General features: G+C 39.2%; 2 protein-coding genes across 2 annotated transcripts; one reads left to right on the top strand and one right to left on the bottom strand.

The window, feature by feature from the left end:
- Positions 1 to 1,155: 1,155 nt before the first annotated feature.
- On the top strand, positions 1,156 to 13,274 carry necab1 (N-terminal EF-hand calcium binding protein 1). The gene is made up of 13 exons (XM_086061913.1): positions 1,156 to 1,361; positions 2,879 to 2,903; positions 4,844 to 4,952; positions 5,707 to 5,732; positions 5,972 to 6,069; positions 7,765 to 7,901; positions 9,462 to 9,583; positions 10,531 to 10,607; positions 10,917 to 10,964; positions 11,121 to 11,233; positions 11,754 to 11,831; positions 12,021 to 12,112; positions 12,886 to 13,274. The coding sequence occupies exons 1-13, from the start codon at positions 1,275 to 1,277 to the stop codon at positions 12,912 to 12,914; spliced, it is 1,041 nt and encodes a 346-aa protein (XP_085918039.1). The 5' UTR covers positions 1,156 to 1,274; the 3' UTR covers positions 12,915 to 13,274.
- A 196-nt stretch (positions 13,275 to 13,470) lies between these two features.
- On the bottom strand, positions 13,471 to 19,370 carry pip4p2 (phosphatidylinositol-4,5-bisphosphate 4-phosphatase 2). Its single transcript, XM_086061912.1, has 7 exons — positions 19,121 to 19,370; positions 17,846 to 17,994; positions 17,650 to 17,756; positions 16,621 to 16,744; positions 16,232 to 16,284; positions 15,864 to 15,954; positions 13,471 to 14,956 (listed from the first exon to the last, which is right to left on the bottom strand). The coding sequence occupies exons 1-7, from the start codon at positions 19,224 to 19,226 to the stop codon at positions 14,813 to 14,815; spliced, it is 774 nt and encodes a 257-aa protein (XP_085918038.1). The 5' UTR covers positions 19,227 to 19,370; the 3' UTR covers positions 13,471 to 14,812.
- Between the last annotated feature and the right edge of the window lie 370 nt (positions 19,371 to 19,740).

Here is a 19,740-nt window from a genome sequence, read left to right as displayed (position 1 = left end):
GTTTTGTTTTCTTCCTGAGTTCGTTACAAGCGTACTGCCACATAAGCAAAATCAACGCGCTAATATTGTTTGGGATACTTTATATGAATATCAGTATTTGTTGATTCAAACAAACTGACGCGTAGCTTTAACCTGCAAAACTAACTAAGAATCATGCGTATTTAGCACATCAGTGAAATGCTCATGGCCTTAATCACACTAAATAAACATAATTGTATTACATAACTCTTTATATTTACTTTTTGTTATCTACGATCTACATTACAGCCGTGTGCTATCACCGATTAATTATTCACGCTGATATGTACTCTGACCCAGTCTATACATGTAAAAAAAAAGATTTTATCTCACACGGAAATATAAATATCTTTTACAGTAGGTTTCATTTGTTTTTGTTACGAACCGAATGATTAGTGTTATAGAACATTTATAAATTAAATGTTTGTCTACCATTGCAGATGTCCACCAGATGGAGCAATTGCACTGTTTATCACTGGTCCCCATTGCGCAATCACTAATTATTAATTTGTTGACACATTGAATTCTCACGTGTGTGTTTTTAATTAGTTTAACCAAAGGTTTTCAAAAGCAAATTAGGATGGTAGTTATTTGGAGCACTCTTGGCCACCGTAGCTAAAATATTTATTAATCTGAATTTGAATATGAATCCAAGGCATTTAGAGGAAAAAAAATAAACAAAAGAAATGAAAATCACAATAATATCAATTATGGACAAGTTAATAACTCATCTCTGAAGGCCACGAAGCAAGACAGCAAGAAATAGCATAAAAAGACGCATAATGGTCAACAAAGGACGTCAAATTGTTGAAATTAAAAATTCGTCAAAATAGTTAAATTACTCAACATTTAATTAGACTTTAGAGATTTTGCTCACGCTTTTGAGTTAAGTTGGCATAAGATAACCGGATATTGCTTGTACTGCTATCATAATAAATGCTTATTTCACCCCTAGTGCTCACTCGAAACCATGCAGTGAATAAATTCTTATATGTTTTATTCCCAATTAAAAAAAAAATTGCTCTAATAGCAACGAAAGAGTTCTATTTTCCTGAAAAAAAAACGTTTGTTTGTTGGTTGGTTTGTTTTCTTCCGAAACGGAAGTGGTTTGCAGTTTTTCCGTTAGCTTGACGACTTGCAAAGCGGCTGATTGTTACCAGTAACAGCAAACGAGCAGAGCGCAGCTTCATTCATTCATTCATTCACATTCCTGCGCACTTTACAAGACGGGAAAAAACATTATTTGATTTTGGACGATGGATTGCTCAGAGGAAGTGCCACCTGTGTGCGAGGAGCCTGACGCGCAGACTGAGCTGAAAAAGGGAATGTCCATTTTCATTGATGTAAGTAGAATTTCCCTCTTTTTAACAAGGTAGTTTGCCTTGTATACAACCATAAAACAAACCACTTAAAAAACAAAACAATAAATGTAATATATATATTTGGTTTCCTGCAGTTAAAACAAATATTTCATTAAAAAAATATAGACGTAAAGAATTGGTATGCGCACCTTATAATGTTCGTGTGTGTGTACCATTACACTACCAAAACCCACCGAATGACAAAGATATAGCTGGAAACTGATCATTAGTGAATCACAGCATAGATAATTGGCTAGAAATGGAATATGAATTGATCCCAAGCAGCTGCATGCAAGTCAGCTATGTGAACTACTACACGACCAATAGCCCACCAAACTTACTGTGTGGGTTTTATCAACTCTGAAGACAAGAAATGAGAAATGAACGCATGCCAGCTTGAGGAAACACAACTATGTGAACCACTACAGTACTAACAGCCCATCTTCTTTCTTTTTCTTTTTGTAAAACTCATCAGCATGTTAGAAACTGATCACAATCAGTCAAAGGACACCTGAAAATAGCAAAATTGAAATGTAAAGAATTGTCAATCATAGGACAACTGTTGAGGGGAAAATAAGTTGTAATTGATCCCACGTCAGCTGCATGAGAAGTCGGCTATATGTGAACCACTACACTACCAATAGCTTACTAATCTTTTTGTTGGCATCAAAGACATGTTCGAAACTGATCACAGTCGGTCACATGATGGAAATGTGGAAACTAAGTTTAAATTGATCCCATGGCAACTGCAGGAAAAGTCGGCTATGTGAACCACTACACTACCAATAGCTTACCTGGCACGCGTGTTTTTGTAAACAGTGGAAACAAATGTAAAGACTCATAGGACAACTGTGAAGTGGACATTAAGTTGGAATTGATCCCACATCAACCGTGTGAAAGTCAGCTATGTGAACCACTACACTACCAATAGCTTACTAATCTTTTTGTTGGCATCAAAGACATGTTCGAAACTGATCACAGTCGGTCACATGATGGAAATGTGGAAACTAAGTTTAAATTGATCCCATGGCAACTGCAGGAAAAGTCGGCTATGTGAAAAACTACACTACCAATAGCTTACCTGGCACGCGTGTTTTTGTAAACAGTGGAAACAAATGTAAAGAGTCATAGGACAACTGTGAAGTGGACATTAAGTTGGAATTGATCCCACATCAACTGTGTGAAAGTCAGCTATGTGAACCACTACACTACCAATATCCAAACATTGTTGCTAGTAGGAATAGTAGCAAGTTTGCGGGGGTCCTGGTGCACGCCGATGAGTAAGTGAAGCGAGAGTGGGCGATGTCATTTTCCCATGGACGGAACAAGCCAGCGAGTGACTGATGCGTTCAAAGGCGACGTGGTCATCACGCTTTCATGTCCAATGTGGCACATCCGCATCAATAATTGAACAACGAGCCCCTTTGAAGGCGTCATCGATCTCACACACGCACACATACAACTTTGATGATTTGCCACCTGTTTTGTCTGTCTTACAGATCTTGCGGCGAGCAGACAAAAACGGTAAGTATGTCATCAGACTCGTCTTCCCTGGCCTTGTTCTTGTACTTGTGGCGAGAGTAGATACTCTCGTCGACAGCCAGATCGTGATTCCCTGCTGATGGCCGGTTTCCATGGAGACAGCAAAATGACCAGACCCTTCGCCATGGGAGCTTTTCATCACGAAAGATTGCCATATAGTTTGAAGCCGCACAAGCGCAGAACAGGCGGCCTTTGGAATGATGTCGCTCGAGGAAAAGAAACATTTATTAAGTTTTAATTTAATACCCTGTATTTATAGATACATAAATGTACTTCTACTAAATAATTGGAAAATAAATTGTTAAAATATGTCACATTTTTAAAATTGTAATTTTGGCAAATAGGAACTGTACAGTAATGCTGAAAAAAAGTTCTGGCTTTTTAATATTTTACTTCTAATGAATGATATATAATGAAGGAAAAAAACTAATATTAATATTTTAATAAAATAATAATTCAAAATAAAATGATTAAAAACTACAAATTGTAATAAATACAATTATGAATTCCAATATTTTTGAATACCAAACATTGAATTAATTAATTCATATTTGGAAAAAAGTACACAAGAAAAAAAAAGAATGAAAACAAATACAGTATTTTATTTAATTAAATAATTTAACATAAACTAATGAAAAAAATTGGACTAGTAAAAATATTTTAACAAGAAAACGCTGATAGTAAAAATAACATTTAAAATAATTTTTTTTATTGCATTAGGTTGCAATTTGTCAAAGAAATTTACTAATCTAAATGCAGTCCAATAGTCTTTGTTAGAATACTGCTCTTCTGATATGAATAAAAAATAATAATTTAAAAAACAAAACAAATAAAGCACACTTTCTATTTAAAAAACAACAACAATACAATTAATTTGAAAATTCGAAAATAAATAAATAAAATTAAAAATAATAATAAACTAAAACTGATTATTTGTGTAATGGGTCTCGCTTGTCGTCAGCCATCAATGCGTGACGACCAAAATCCGCGCAATTGTGTCGTGGCCCGGGGTCATGACCTCTGGGGAAGGTCAGAGGCGTCGCACAGAGCGTCTTCCTTCAGTCGCACGCCATCATGCATCGAAGCGAAATCTGCCGCTGGAGCTCCTTGGGGATGTTTTATTCATCACACTTAATCAGCATTCGTGCTCATCCCTCTGTTAATTGTTGCCTTGAAAGGCGTCTAAAGGGTTGTTTCTTTTTTCTTTTGCAAATGGTATTGTGTGATGAACAAGGTGGAGTTTTTTTAGATACAAGCCATTGTTTATTTTATTTTTTGCTTTAACTTGCGAGCAAAAATTTGACATAACACTGTCACGCACCTCAACTCAGCTCACTTCACAACCAAAGTAGCTCTAATGCCCCTTTAGCTTAATGCTAACGAACAATGCAAAATGCCATTTACATGCTAATGAGTAGCATCTATGTGGCGGTTTTAGAACTCTTGACGCAATGGATATTTGTCAAGTCAAGTCATCTTTATTTATATAGCGCTTTCAAACAGCCGCAGCTGTCACAAAGCGCTTACAGAACACATAACATAAAACATTAACAACAAAGAACAATTATTTTTACAACAATGGGCGTTGAAAACAACCAAGTAACTCTGCCTTAAGAATGTCCCATTAGCTTAATGCTAACGAACAATGCAAAATGCCATTGACATGCTAATGAGTAGCATTTATGTGGCGGTTTTAGAACTCTTGATGAAATGGATATTTGTCAAGTCATCTTTATTTATAAAGCGTTTTCAAACAGCCGTCGCTGTCACAAAGCGCTTGCAGAACATAACATAAAACATTCACAACAACAAACGATTACTGCAGCTGAGCTTACTAAGGAGTTTTGACTGTATTAGTGTGTATGATTACACTGTTGAATACAGAGCAGCTGCTCGTTGCTATTATTGCTCTCGGTCCCCAGACGACGGCAAGCTGTCCTTCGACGAGTTCAAGGCCTACTTCTCGGACGGCGTCCTGACGCCAGAGGACCTGAAGGAGCTCTTCCACGCCATCGACAGCCACCACACAGAGTGAGTGAGTCGCCGTAATCTTCTGCCAATCACGACGCACCTTGGAGCGGCCGCCGGGTTCTCATCAGAAAGCTTGAACTGAATCTTTCAATCACAAGTTAGCCAGGGCACATGAAATATTCAGAGGTGTCAGTCAGTGCGCAAATGAACCTCTCTGGAAGTTATTATTACCTCCACCAAGAAGAGAGATTTTGTGGGTGCGCGCTTGTTTGCATACGACTTCCTGTCTGCAGGTTTTTTTTCAATAATGGAAGCAAGCTATTCTTTCAAACATTGTCATTTGGGCTTATTAAGGGTTAGTTTAATCACCCCCCTGAAAGTTTTATGAAATCACGCTAGCTTAATGCTTGCTAAAACATAATTGACAGGCTAATTAAACTAGCATCCATATTGCAGTAGTTCAAAATGTTTAAACAACTTATATTTTAACATAAGTAGTAGCAACACATGAAGACAGCGCATAAAGCAATACTCACAGGCACAGATTCTTTATCCTCTGCCAAAAACGACTATTATTACTGCAGCTTACTGAGCACTTCTCCTTTGAGTATTTTAAATAAATGTATTATACTGCCCCCCAAGTTCTTTATATTATGTTGTTTAATTTATTAGTAATGATTATTACTTTTTGTTGTATTTACATTTTTGATACATTCATCCTTAATGGCGCATTGGTGCTTTGCTAGAAATTGAACGCATGCTGCTGTGATTCATTTCACTGACGTCACTGTGTGTGTGTTTGCTTACACTGCAGCAACGTGGACACCGACGAACTCTGTGGTATGCCAAATTGATTTTATTCGTGTTGTATTTTTGTTTAGTTTTTTTATCACGTCCAAACGCGACTTGACAACGTCGCGCATGGCTGAAAGCACACGCTAGTCGCTCTGTGCGTGGCCGAGGTCCCCGCGGGCTGCACTACTGATGCTATTTCCAACCAGCACCTGCAGCCACCGTGTCACTTTTGTGGATGTCAACAGCCTCACTTTTTTTGGGGGGGGGGTCTGTTTTCTTTGAAGAGTACTTCTCACAGCACCTCGGTGAATACAAGAATGTTTTGGCCGCCCTGGAGGACCTCAACATGTCCATACTTAAGGCCATGGACAAGACCAAGAAGGTGAGAGAGCTTCAATTACACCAAATAGGGCAGCCACAAATGCTATTTTTGAGAAGGAACCATATACATTAATGAAGTGGGGAATCATTTTTAGTAACTAAACTGGGAACCATATTTGGTAACTGAGGTGGTAACGATATTTGATAACTTAAGTGAGAAGCACATTTGGAAGCCTAAGTGGGAGCCATTTTTGGTAACCAAAATAGGAACCAAATTTGGTAACTTAAGTGGAAGCGATATTGGTAACTTAAGTGGCAACCATATTTGGTAACTGAAGTGAGAACCGCATTTGGAAGCCTAAGTGGGAGCCATTTTTGGTAACCACAATGTGAACCAAATTTGGTAACTTAAGTGGAAGCGATATTGGTAACTTAAGTGGGAACCATATTCGGTAACAGAAGTCAAAACCACATTTAGAAGTCTAAGTGGGAACCAATTTTGGTAACTATAGTGGGAACCATATTTGGTAGCTTAAATGGAAGCCGTATTGGTAATTTAAGTGGGATCCCTCTTTGGTAACTGAAGGTGTAACCATATTTGGAAACTCAAGTGGAAAACATTTTTGGTTACTAAAATTGTTCCCCACTTGAGCTTCTAAATATGTGTGGACCCATTGTTGGTGAACACAGTGGGAACCATATTTGGTAACTGAAGTGGGAAACCTTTTGATATCTGAAGTAGGACACTATCTGATTTTATCAAATATTTGGTAACCGAAATTGGAACCGTATGTTTGTTGACTGAAGTGAGAATCATGTTTTGCAATTGATGCATGGAAGCATTTAAGTTAACACAAGTGGGAACCAATTTTGGTAACTGAAATGAGAACCAAAATTTAGAATTAGACTCCAATATGTGTTTGCTACGCAGTGATGTGAATTCATGTTTATGTTCCGCTTGTGCATATGTATTGAAATGCATCCTTCTGCATTTGTGTCGAGTGTATTTGTGGTTTGTGCATTGATGAGCGAGTGCGTGGGTGCTGGAAGGAGATCTAAAAAGCCAATATGTTTCACTTGCACGTGTAATCACGCCAACGCTATTTACACACATGCACAGCAATACTTGGCTACTATGTGTCAAGCTGCACTATTGAAAAAAGTAGCACTCGACAGGACTAATCAACATTTAACAGCTTGGGTTCCCAAATATGGTTCCCGCCGACTTCATAGTTCCCATATACATAGGTTGCCAAATAATTATGTAACCAATAGCTCACACACAATTTACCTAATGTGGTTCCCATTTAGCTTATCAAATGTAGTTCCACTTAAGTTAAGAAATGTGCTTCCCACTGAAGTCACCAAAAGTGGTTCCCGCTCAGTTCACCAAATCTATTTCTCACTTTGGTTAACAGATTTAGGTAACCAAATATGGTTCCCAGTTAACTTAGCAATCATTTTAATGATTATTTTAATGCACCAAATATTGTTTCTAACTTGCATGATCACAAATGGTTCCCAAATTGTCTGCAGATTGACGCAGTGGAGCTCATTCAAACAACAAATGTGCTCTGCTGGTTTCATTCTGCCATCTGCACTCTGATGAATCTTAATCAATTCCAATCCTGCGGGCCCGACTTTAATTAGACGTTGAGTGACTGGGAGTCGGCGTGCTCCGTCCGCCCCGTCCGCCTTCGCGCTTATTATTGTTTTGATAATTAGTGTTTTTTTCCCCTCTTCTCCTGATTGACAGGATTATCAAGAGTCCACCCACCTGGAGCAGTTTGTGACCCGCTTCCTGCTGAAGGAGACCACCAATCAGCTGCACTCGCTCCAGAGCTCACTGGAATGCGCCATGGAGACCACCGCCGAGCAGACGCGCCGAGAAAAGTGAGAGGACAAAGCGGCGCGTGGCTGTCTGGTTTTTCGACATGTGACCTCCCGCGGGGAGAATGTATGAGCTCCTTTGAACTGGAGAGAAGTAAAAGATGAAGGTCAACGCGCCAATAAAACTGTTGCCATGGCGGCAGCATCCCTGCCCGGGCTTATTGATAAACCAACCTTTGATTCTAGATTTAGATGCAGTTAAACCACAACAAATATTTTAAACATTTGTAGTTACCAAATATGGTTCCCACTAAGCTCCCTATAAATACATTTGAGTAGAAATGGTTAGAGTTAAGGTACTAAATTTGTTTATGACTGAAGTTCAAATAATGGTTCCCAGTTATGTTACTTAAAAGTTTCCACCATTACTACCAAATATGGTTCCCGCCCAAGCTGCCAAATATGACTCCCATTTTACTTAACACAAATGGTTCTCACTTATCAATATGGTTACCACTTGGGTCTCAAATATGGTTCCCACTTTATCACGTATGGTTCTGTTTGAAGTTACCAAATATGATTATTCAAAATACAGTAATATGGTTCCCACTTTGGTTACCCTGAATGATGCTTCAGTTACCATGGTTTCCACTTTAGTTACCTAATATGGGTCCTACTTGAATCAACTAAATTGATTCCTCACTTCAGTTGCCAAATATGGTTCCCAATGGTTTAGGTTGCCAAATATGGTTATTCCTTCAAAGTAATGTGGTTCCGTTATTGAGCTACCAAATATGGTTCCCACTTGAGTTACTAAAGATTGTTTACACTACAGTTACCTAAAATGGTTCCCACTTCAGGTACCAAATAAGTATCCCAATTTGGCTACCAAAAATGGTTCTCACTTCACTTAACAATATGGTTCCTACGTAAATTAACTAAATTGATTCATCACATCAATTACCTATTATGGTTCCCACATAAGTTACACATGACAGTTCACACTTATTATTATTAATTAGTTTTGTCTCCATGCCTTTCCAGCGTCTTTTAACTTTTAAATATCAGCTGACATCCCTTCACAACGTCCTCTTCCTTTTCCGTCCTTTTCTCGCCGTCGCTCATCACATCTCCTCGAAGTTTGGCGCTCATGGCAGCGTGAGGGTCCCTGGCTCCCAGAGCTGCGTCCCTTCTTTCTCCAGCGTTTTATCTCCCTCTTTTCGGAACCGGTGAAAAATCCCCCTTGGTGAATGCGAATGCGATGGCTGTGTACTTGTGAGAGGACTCAAGAGGCTCGAAATTGCTTTCCGTGGTCAGTTTGAGACGTGTGAAAATACAACGTTCAAAGTCTCTTGTTGCTCTTGGCTATTTTATTTAAGTCTGAAGTGGTTGTGAGTGTCACTTGGAGCAATTAAAGCTTGTCGCTCGGAATAAGACGGCGTTGGCGGACAAACAGGGCCATTAGCACCTCCGCCCACACTCAACCAACCGCTGCGGAGAGCGGCTTGTCGCCGGCTAATGAATTCATCGCGACACCATTTTGACTGTGTTTATGTTATGAAATAAGGAATACACATGAAGGAGAATGTTAATCACTACAATGCGATTTTTTTTTCCATTCAGACACGGTCCAGCTAAGCCGGAGGTTTTGTCCATCCAGTGGTCGGGTCGGCGCTCCAACCGGAGACTCCAGAGGAACAACAGCCTGTCCCCCAACAACCCCATCATGAGTCTTGTTAACTCAGGTAAGGCCACTTCTTCACATACAATATTAGACACTTTATAAGAGAGGTTCTAGCAGATGTGAACTGGACCCGATCCAGAAGAGATGCTAGCAGTTAGGTACCGAAGCTTGACCCTGTACGCCTGGCTACATGATTCAAAAGTGCTACCAGACCTGAAGAGATACTAAAGATGGTTAAGCAACATTTAGTATCCATAACATATGCTAGCAGGCGGCTAACTCATCCAGAAGAGATCCTCACTACACGATCCAGAAGAGTTATAAGGAATTTGCTACTTGACCTGAACCTCCCACACTCGGAAAGAGATGCTAGCAGGCGGCTACCTGATCCAGAAGAGTTGCAAGGAAGCTGCTACTTGACCTGAACCTCCCAGATTTGGACCCAATTGGAAAGAGATGCTAGTCGGCGGTTACCCAATCTGGAGGCGATGCTAGCAGGCAGCTACCTGATCTAGAAGAGGTGCAAGGACGACCAGACCTGAAGCCCATCAAGAAGAAGTACTTGCGGCGGCCTCCAGGGCTCGACCCGATTGGGGAGAGGTGCTCGTAGGCGGCTAGCCAATCTGGAAAAGATGTAATCTGGCGGCTACACAGGCTAGACAAGATGCTAGCAGGTGACAAACTGATGTGGAAAAAGGTGCAAGAAACCAGCAACCAAATCTGGACCCCACCTACTGTAGAAGAGGTGCTCGTAGGACGCTACTGGATCCAGAAGTCATGGTAGCCAGCAGTTTCAGGAACTGGACCAGATTGAGAAGAGGATCTGACAGGAGATTACCAGATTGCTAGCAGCGGGTGCTAGATCTGGACCCCTTCTAGAAGAGGCCCAAGCAGCCAGCTACCAGAACTAAGCACCCTCTGGAAGAGCAGTAGCAGAGGAAACTAATCAATGATCCAAAAGGTTTCTGAAACAGAATCCTTTCATCCCGTCTCATTTTCATGTGCCAGGTGCGTACGAGGAGGACAGCCACTGGACAGTTCAAGTGAACAGACTTCAGAAGCTCATCGACCGCCTGGAACAGAAGGTCTTTCCTCCTCCTTTCCATCCTTTTCATTTTTTTGTATTCCCCATCGGTGTCTGCAACCTCTAATTATAACACGCGTGCATGCGGAACAATGTGAACAAATGACACACGCCCACATAGACGACACATATGTACACGCTGCGCAGGAACCATCGAATATTAGAAATGGGCTTGAGAAACAACACAAATGAATTGAAACCATTTTCCCTCAGTGACTTATTGTCTGCCACAGTGCTTATGGTAAGCAACAGTTGCGTTAAGCGCATTAGCATTCGCACATGCCATCACACGTCTATGTCATGTCCGCAGGAGATCCGCCTGGAGCCCGTTGAAGACGATGTCCCAGAGAGCAAGCTGGTGCGTTCTGGCACCATTTTCATCCTGGTGTCATCGCCTCGAGTGGTGATGATGATGATGATGATGATGATGATGATGATGATGTGTGGTCGTCATGGCGACGCTACTTTCTTTTAACACGTTGTCTTGGTGGCGTGCGCGCGTGTCTGTGGACAGCACATCCTGATCGTGCAGAGGCAGCTGTCCGTGCTGGAGGACGAGCTGGAGGAGTTCCGTGTGGCGCTCAGACACTACATGGACTCTGCCAGCACCCAGACCGGATGCCTACAGTGAGTGCACACACATGATCACGTGCATGGATGATGATGATTGGTTTATGACTGAAGGGGTTAATGCATAGGTAGTGAGGTAAGTCGACTGGTCCGGATGAATTGATGGACGAATGTCCTGATCCGGCCTTTGAATTGCCGGTCTGAAGACGACTCATATATCACAACATAGGAATGCCACCGAATGGGCGGCGGTGCTCATGATGACTGAGGCGCAACAACCATTAGCATGTTTACACTCCTTCACCCGATGTCGCCCCTATCCCTCGCTCAGTGTGCTGTCGTTTCGAGTTTGGACAAGAGGCAGCAGCCTCGAGCGTCCTCTGACATTTCACGCACGAGACGCTGCAGCGTGTTCAGGCTTGAGAAAGTCCTGACGTCAGGCTGTTTACAGATTCCCATTTTGGGCATGTGACGCAACATGCGTGAGGATGACGATGATTCAAGACGATAACGTTGAATAATTATAATTTGATGAAGTAATGACAATGACAACGCACACGCTTTGCTGTTTGTATAGCGTGGCGCTCCAGCGGCTGGCTAACGAGTCGCGCTTCATCCTCTACGAGTTCTGGGAGCACAACAACGTGTGGAAGAAGTAAGTGATATGTTGGACTACAAGTTGAGTTATTTTCGTCATAACTCAAATCACTCGTATTACAAATCAACTATCTCCACTGAAATTAATGGAAATGCTATGAACTTTGTTTGTGGTGGCCACTTGTTGTGAAGTTCGCTGCTGCCACCTAGTGGCAGAGCCACTGAAGTGTACGCTTATATTTTGTAGTCACCTGCAGAGCAACTCCAGCAAGACCTTCCAGAGGGCCAACGTGGACTTCCTGGAGACTCCCGAGACCGTCACCACCATGCAGCTCCCGGGTAGCGCCTCAAAGCATCGCCTCACTTCAAATCATACTGATAAGTGTAGCTGTGCATAGCGTGATGTGTACTTTTCCTATCACATTTAAAAAAAAAAATTCTTAGATCGTAATTTTGTCTTGTGTTTTTTTGTGTGTGCAACTTTTGTTGGTAGTTTTAAAATATTTTGTATTCTATAGTACTGTATGTGTGGCATTAAGATGATTATCCGATAGAAATAAGTCAATTATATAAAAATTGCAAATATTCAACATTTAAATGTTTTAATATATCAAATGTATTTTTTAATTTGACATGTTGTAATATTTTAATTCAGCTGTATTTGTATTATATTTTTTAATTAATACTTCCTATTAGTTTAATGTATTATTGGTTATTATTATTAGTTGTTTGTTTTAGTAATATTTATTTATTGATTCGTCAGAAATAAATGTAAACAAATTTATCACAGCTTTTTAATATATATATATATATATATATATAATTATTATTTTATTTTATTTTATTTTAGGACCGATCTATGTTTCATAACCTTTTTAAAATATTGAATGATATTTTTTATTTTTTTTAAACAGCATTTCCATTAATTTAAACATTTTAATCTTAAAATTAAAATTTTAATTTAGCTAAGTTTTTAATTACATATCGTCATTTTTATTCAATGGCATTTTTATTTATTGTTCATTTAACTACACTGTCTACTTTTGATTCACAAAGTTATGTATTTTAATGATTACATTTCTATTTTCTAATGACATTTCTGTCTGTTTCAGCTTCATGGTGGGTCCTCAACAACAACTGAGAGCAGCCTGTCACTCACAATTGGTGCACATATGACGTTATAATATTACTTTTATCATGTTTCTTCTTTGTATAAAACAAATTATAAAAAATAAACACACACACACACACACACAGACCACTTGACAAATGTGCGTGTGTGTTGATGATGCTCTTAAAAAAAAAAATTGACCTTTTGACGTTCTGGTGAGCAACGTCATCAGTGTTCAGCGTAACGTCATTGTTGCGCTTGCGTTTCAGAGATTGTAGCAGCAAGATTATTCTTGTAGGAAATACATTATTCCAACACATGACAGCGTCTTTTGTGCGTATTTAATGTTGACAAAGCTTAAAACGTGAAATAAAAGATATGTTGTGTCGATGGTGTTTGTTGTTTACCTTCCAACTTGACTTTTTCCAATGGGTGTATGTCTCCACCTGTTGACGGGTACTGGTACTGCAGGTTATTTTTCAGGGAAAAAATACAAGAATAAGGACAAAATAATAGTTAAGACTATTAGATAAATATGACACTAATAATAAAAAAACACTCGTAGGCTGTAAGAAGACAACAAAAGTCAGTTTTTGTCTTTTTATTGATAAATAATCACTTTGAAAAAGAACCAACCTTTGCCTTCCACAATATGTACAAAGAGTCATCCTTTCACGTTGTTTTGCTCGCCATGTCACATTCAAAATAAAACGCCACTTCCTGGGCTGGATGCGCCAAGGGATGCTGAGCGCTATTTAAGATTACTCTAGGATTACTTTAGGGTTACATTCTTTTAAAACAGTGAAGGATGCAACGTAAAAAACAGTTGACATGCAGACAGTGGGAGGTTAAAAAAAAAAAGTAACTTAATTATTGCTGTATTGCCTTAAAAGCAGACAAATGAAAATAAAACAATAATCAAAGTTGGCGAGACACTCTAGTAATACTGCAGGGCAAATGTTGGCACACGTGGGAGTTTCAAAGCTGATACAGACACGCTATACTGTCCGTGTACAGCTTAGTGGTTACATTAGCATTAGCAGGGGTGTCCCAAATTATTATCTTCAAAACAAAATGGCTGACGAAAAATACAGTCTTGTCAAACAGTCAAATATCTTCAGTGACCAAAAGTTATTTTAGTCATGATACATTTTTTTTTATTAATCGTCCAAGTAATTGGTTGTCATAATTTTTTATACCAAATATCGGAATCGGCTTCACAAAATTCATATCGGGTGAGCGCTAGTTGTTTACACTGGAGGACCTGATGCCTAATTTTTTCTTAAATCCAATCTTTTAATGTAGGCTAGTCCACATAAAAAAAAAAAGAAAACTGGAATTACAGGTTGACGGCATAATGAACCCGATCTTAGTCAAATTGTGTTTAAACCATCATGCCATCAACTCGTAGAAATCCGCAAACCTGTTTTTTAGGGTTTGGTCGCAACATTGGCAGTGAGACATTAATACCACTAGAGGGCGATGTTACACAATATGGGGACCCTGAATATGGATGAAAATGTATAAATTAATCTGTTAAATTGTATTCTTCAAACACAATATTACATTAGAACAACAACATATGCTTGAAATAATATAAACATTTTGGGTTCAGTAGTTGACATTTATATCAAAATGGCCGACTGGCAGTGCATTTTGAATAGTTGGGACACCCCCGCGTTACAGTAAATGGCCACGCAGCTTCCTTCAGCTGGTCACTAACTAGCAGCAATGCGACTTAAAATTCGCATTTAAAAAATAAAATAAAAATAAAAACCTGGAGTGCAACGAGCGAAATATGATTCTCCGCAGCTCGTTTACGTTTGGTCATTCACGGGGATATAAAAAAAAAAAAAAGGTTGGTGTGTTGTTTCAGGGAGTGGAGGAAAAAAGGCGCCAAGGTCAGACGGGTCGGGGGTCAGGGCCTCCTAAGCGAAGCTGTTTTCCGGGTAGCTGACCTTGATGGCGCCCCAGTAGCACGCCCGCACCAGACAAATGACGCCCACCAGGTAGGCCAGCGCCCACGACACGTACGTGGCGTTGTAGCGGCGGGCAAAGTCCCGAGTGCCCACCTGGTCCCAACAACAACACAGAAATATCAGGGACAAATAACACACATAAAAAAATGCATAAATGTTAGAAGAAAAAATATTTAAAAAAGAAAAGAAAATTTGGGTTTCTCCCAGTAATTTATAGGCCTGGTGGGCCAAAATTTGTTCCCAATCCATCCCAAGTTTTCTGGGGGAAACCCTGAAAATGATATAAAAACTTGACAAAAATTACAAAAAAATACAATAATTTTTTTTAAAATTAAATTTAAAAAATACAAATAGAAGGAAAAAAACATTAAGTACAAATACATGATTATGAGACCAAAAAAAACGACATAAACACTGGAAAAATTACAAAAACATTAGGAAATGACATTTTTTAAAAAGAAAAGAAAAATACTACACTTTTTTAGAACAGGCAATATTGATGAAATATACAAATAAGACAAAAATGCATTATTATTATTTTTTTAACTGAAACAAATATATTAAAACATTAGGAGGAAAATACACCAAATTTAAAAAAGGGGAAAATGACTAAATCTCCAAATGTATGATAAAATGTATATATAATCAAATATTTAATTCATTAAATCGATGATATGAGTAAAAAAAAAAATGTTTTTTTAAATAAAAAAATTGAAAAATATTAAACAAAAACGATTTTTTTTCTAAGTTATTATTACATCACATATTATTGTTTATTACAGAAAATATTTTACATGAATAATACGCAAAAATGTGAAAATGTTTTGGGCTCAAAACTACACCGGAAAAAAAAGCCCAAAAACTATTATGACAAAAATACAAAAATATTGGAAATCAATTCAATATCACACAATCAAATTATTACATACATATTACATGACAACTTTACAAATAGAATTTTAGGCCCAAAAAACCCAAACATGTTAATATTGGCACTTACAGTTAATCCCACGCCAATGAAGATGCAGATCATCCCGACAGTGATGTACGCGCAACAGCGCCGCCTAGGGAGCGCACTGCCAACAGATGAGCTGCCAAGAAAAATAGAAAAACCATCACTGGAACGCAAAGTGAGTCCAACGTAGCTACGCTAGCTCGTTCGCTCGCTGGGTCACATGATCGGCCTTCAGGGTACGCTTGACTTTCTTCTCAGCTCTCACATGCTTCTCATGTGACGGCGCTCAAGCCGCAGGGTGAAGGGGAACGGGGGGCGGGGGGCTCCGGCATCACCTGATTGCTCGCCCGCTCAGATTTTTCATTAAGTATTAGCTGTGAGTTCATCGTCAAAAAATGTGTTTGTGGACTTACATCTTTTTGCAGTGGGGACACTTGGCTAACGTGTTGAAGCGCACCTCCAGCCACTGAAACGACACACACACAGAAATGTAATTATTTTTTTAATTAATTTATATATTTATTATGATGGGATGGGTTGAAGAGAGGATGATGACGCTTGGAATGCAAACTGTTCAGGTGTACCTCATAAAGTGTCCATCGTGCAAACCGTTAGCAATACGGTGATTGTGCGCTAATTCATAATGGAGGGATTATTGTTATTATTATTACGTAACAATGCAACAACGCCCTCTAGTTGTAGGCGAGAGTATCACTTAATGAAATAATCAAAGTGTGTGTTTGTTTTGCAATATTTATTCGTTGTGTGAAAAGTGTGCAAAGTAGCACCGCGGCGGAGTTACCAGGAAGGTGTTGCCGCAGTGTCCGCAGACCACCCGCATGCCCTCGGGCTGCACGGGCAGGGCCGGCTGGGCGGGCTGCTCCTCGGGGATCACCATCACCGGGCTCAGGTTGATGATGCGTCTGCTGTTGGCCGACAGCAAATACAATATTTCATATTGACAAAGTCACCGCTATGATGTTTAGTAAAAAAAAATACAATTAAAAAGTAATTATTCATATTATTTTAATTATTATAATTAATAATAAAATAAAAATAGTTTACTAGGGATACACTTATGATCAAATTTATACTTAAATAAAGTCGTTTAATTGACGTTTTAAATGTAATGTAAGTCTAAGTGTAACTGGACTAAATTAGCTTTGATTTTAAATGGACAAAAACATAAAAATAAAAATTAAATCAAATAGATTTGAAGTATGGATTGAATTTTGCTTAAATTATTAATGAATTTAAATATATTTTTGAATTTAAAAAAATTCTAAATTAAAAACTAAATGATTGCAAAAAATTGTATTTCCAACTTTAAATTATTATTTTATGTATGTATATATATACACACACTGTGTATACATATATATATGTATTACATTATATTCATTTATATTGATTATATTATTATACATTATTAAATGTAAATTATAAACAAAAATAAGCATTATATATATTTTTATTATATTAAAATTTTACAATAAATGTTGCATATTATAGATGGCAAATTGGCTAAATAAATACATACCTTTATTTAAAAATACGAATTCATAAATAAATTACCATGTTGTATAGAGCTCTGAAATAAAGAAAACAAACAAAATGACACTATAAACCTTTATTAAAATTTTTAATGTTTTTCATTTTAATTCAAGTGTGTACTTGTCAGTAGTTAATAGAATAAAACAGAAATATCAAAGTATCCGATCATTTTGGCGTGGTTACTTTTTTCTAAAGATATTTTTGTGACTGAAATAAAATTGTAATTTTGGCTCGATTAATGAATTACTGTAAGTGACTATTACTGTTGTTTGCATACCAGTTGGGTCGCGGGCATCCTATCCTCCTGGAAGTGTCTTTGCAGATGAGCAGGCAGTTGCAGGGGCACCGGACGTACTTTTTCCCAGAGGGCGGGTTCTTGATGGGCTGCGAGCGCAACAAAAGAGACACGACTGACACCCACGGCTCCGGCCAACGCGTCATGGCGGCGGCGGCGGCGGCGGCGGCGTACGTACGGTGGCCTCGTTGCAGAGCGTGCACTTGACCACGTGCTGGTGCAGCTTGCCGTCCAGGTGGATGAGCGACTGGCACACGCGGCAGTTGATGACGGGAACGCCGTCCGCGTCCGGGCTGGCGATCGCCGTGTACGGCGGAGGTAGCTCCGCTTTAGGGGAAGGGAACAATCATTTAGTCCATACATATTTTAAGAAAACAATTCATCTGTTACATTAACTTTAAATCAGATTGTTCAAAATTGTAATCCCAAAATATAAAAAATATTACATTGCGATTAAAATCGTCAGAATTGACGGGAAAAATGGTGCCAGACGGGCCTTGATTCGTGCCCACCACATGACGCCTGTGATGGCTCGCCATGTGACCGCGTAACAATGACCCCCTTTTTTTACACACCAAAGGAGTGATACAAGACATACAGGACATTTACGCAATTAGCATTACCTTTTGTGCTTTTAACTTATTGTAGGTGCAGGGCAAGACTCAAAAGACAGGATTCAACACTTGTACTTAAGTAAAGTGGCTTCTCATTGTTTTCACTAACCTCGCCAACTGACTGAACAACCATTCCAAACACACAGACTGTCATTTTGGGGAATTTGTATTTATTGTAACATGTGCTTCAAAATTTTTTTTTGTTATTGTTTTTCCAGGCAAAAAAAAAATACTACAATAAGAAATCATTAAAACAAATACTGTATATAAACTACATTGATATCATTAAATCCATATATATAAAAGTAGATTATCATTAGCTAGCCTAATAGCATTTTATTAGCATTTATATTTACGGTTACAATGTCAACAAATAACTACCAATGTGCTAGCAAAAAAATCTAATTTGTCTTCATGTCTGTGTAGCTCACGGGTGTAATCGAACGATGATATTTTATTATGCTAACGATGTGTATAATTTAAAGATCCGCGGTGAGACCGCGAAAAGTGAACAGCGATATGTCGAGGGACGACTGTACATCCAATCAAAAGAAAAAGATGAAACGCATTGAGTTATTTGAGTGAATTATTTTCGACTCCATTTCCATGACGACCGAGTGATTCCGATGACGACACCAAGCGGACTTTATAGTCTTATCAACCCAGAAAACACATCATGTTGTCAGGCCTAGCCTGAGTGGTGATGTAGCATTTCTTGTGGCAGGCCTCGGGTCCGGTCCGTAACCCACTGCTCCACTTCTCACAGACCCCCACCCGCGGCCACGCAACCTCTCCCCCCACCCACGGGCTACTTGCTGCGAGCTAGCCTCTCAATTTACCTCGGGGGCTGAGGTCGTGCAGGTAGGGCGGCGCGTTGGGGGTGACGTTCCCCGAGTTGGGAGTGGACAGCAGCGGGGAGCGCTCGTCCGTGCCGTCGGAGGCCATCGTCGGTGCAAGGCCGGAAAGGCGAGCCCGTTCCCGGCGGCGGCTTGTTCGGTGGCTCGGCGGTTTTCTCCGGAGGTCCTGCCGACAACAGCCAGAAGCAGCGGCGGGGACGGAGTGACGTCACGACACGGACTGGCTGCCTGACAGGGGGACGGGCGGATGTGAGGCGCATGCGCAGAATCGCAAACAAACGGTGGGCGCAGTTACAGCACGCTATCGCTAGGTAGCGCTAAAACACAACTAATTGTAATTATTTTCATAATATTGCATTTAAATGTGAAGTTTTTTTTTTATTACAAAACTTTCAAAGGTTCTTTCTCTCCTTTATGTTCTTTGAATATTTGATTAAACTGATTTTACATTATTTTTTCACTATGTTGCACTTGCAAGTACTGTACAGTATTACAACACACATGTCTAAGAAAATCTTTTTCTTTTCTTTTTTTTTACATCTTAGTTATATTTTTGTTTAAATGTATAGTAATTTTTGGTTTATTATACAATTTTGGATTAT

The sequence above is a fragment of the Leptonotus elevatus genome, chromosome 19 (assembly GCF_054856555.1).
Source record: "Leptonotus elevatus isolate MCC_2025b chromosome 19, RoL_Lele_1.0, whole genome shotgun sequence".
NCBI lineage: Eukaryota > Metazoa > Chordata > Actinopteri > Syngnathiformes > Syngnathidae > Leptonotus > Leptonotus elevatus.
This window is presented reverse-complemented; position numbering and strand designations above follow the sequence as displayed.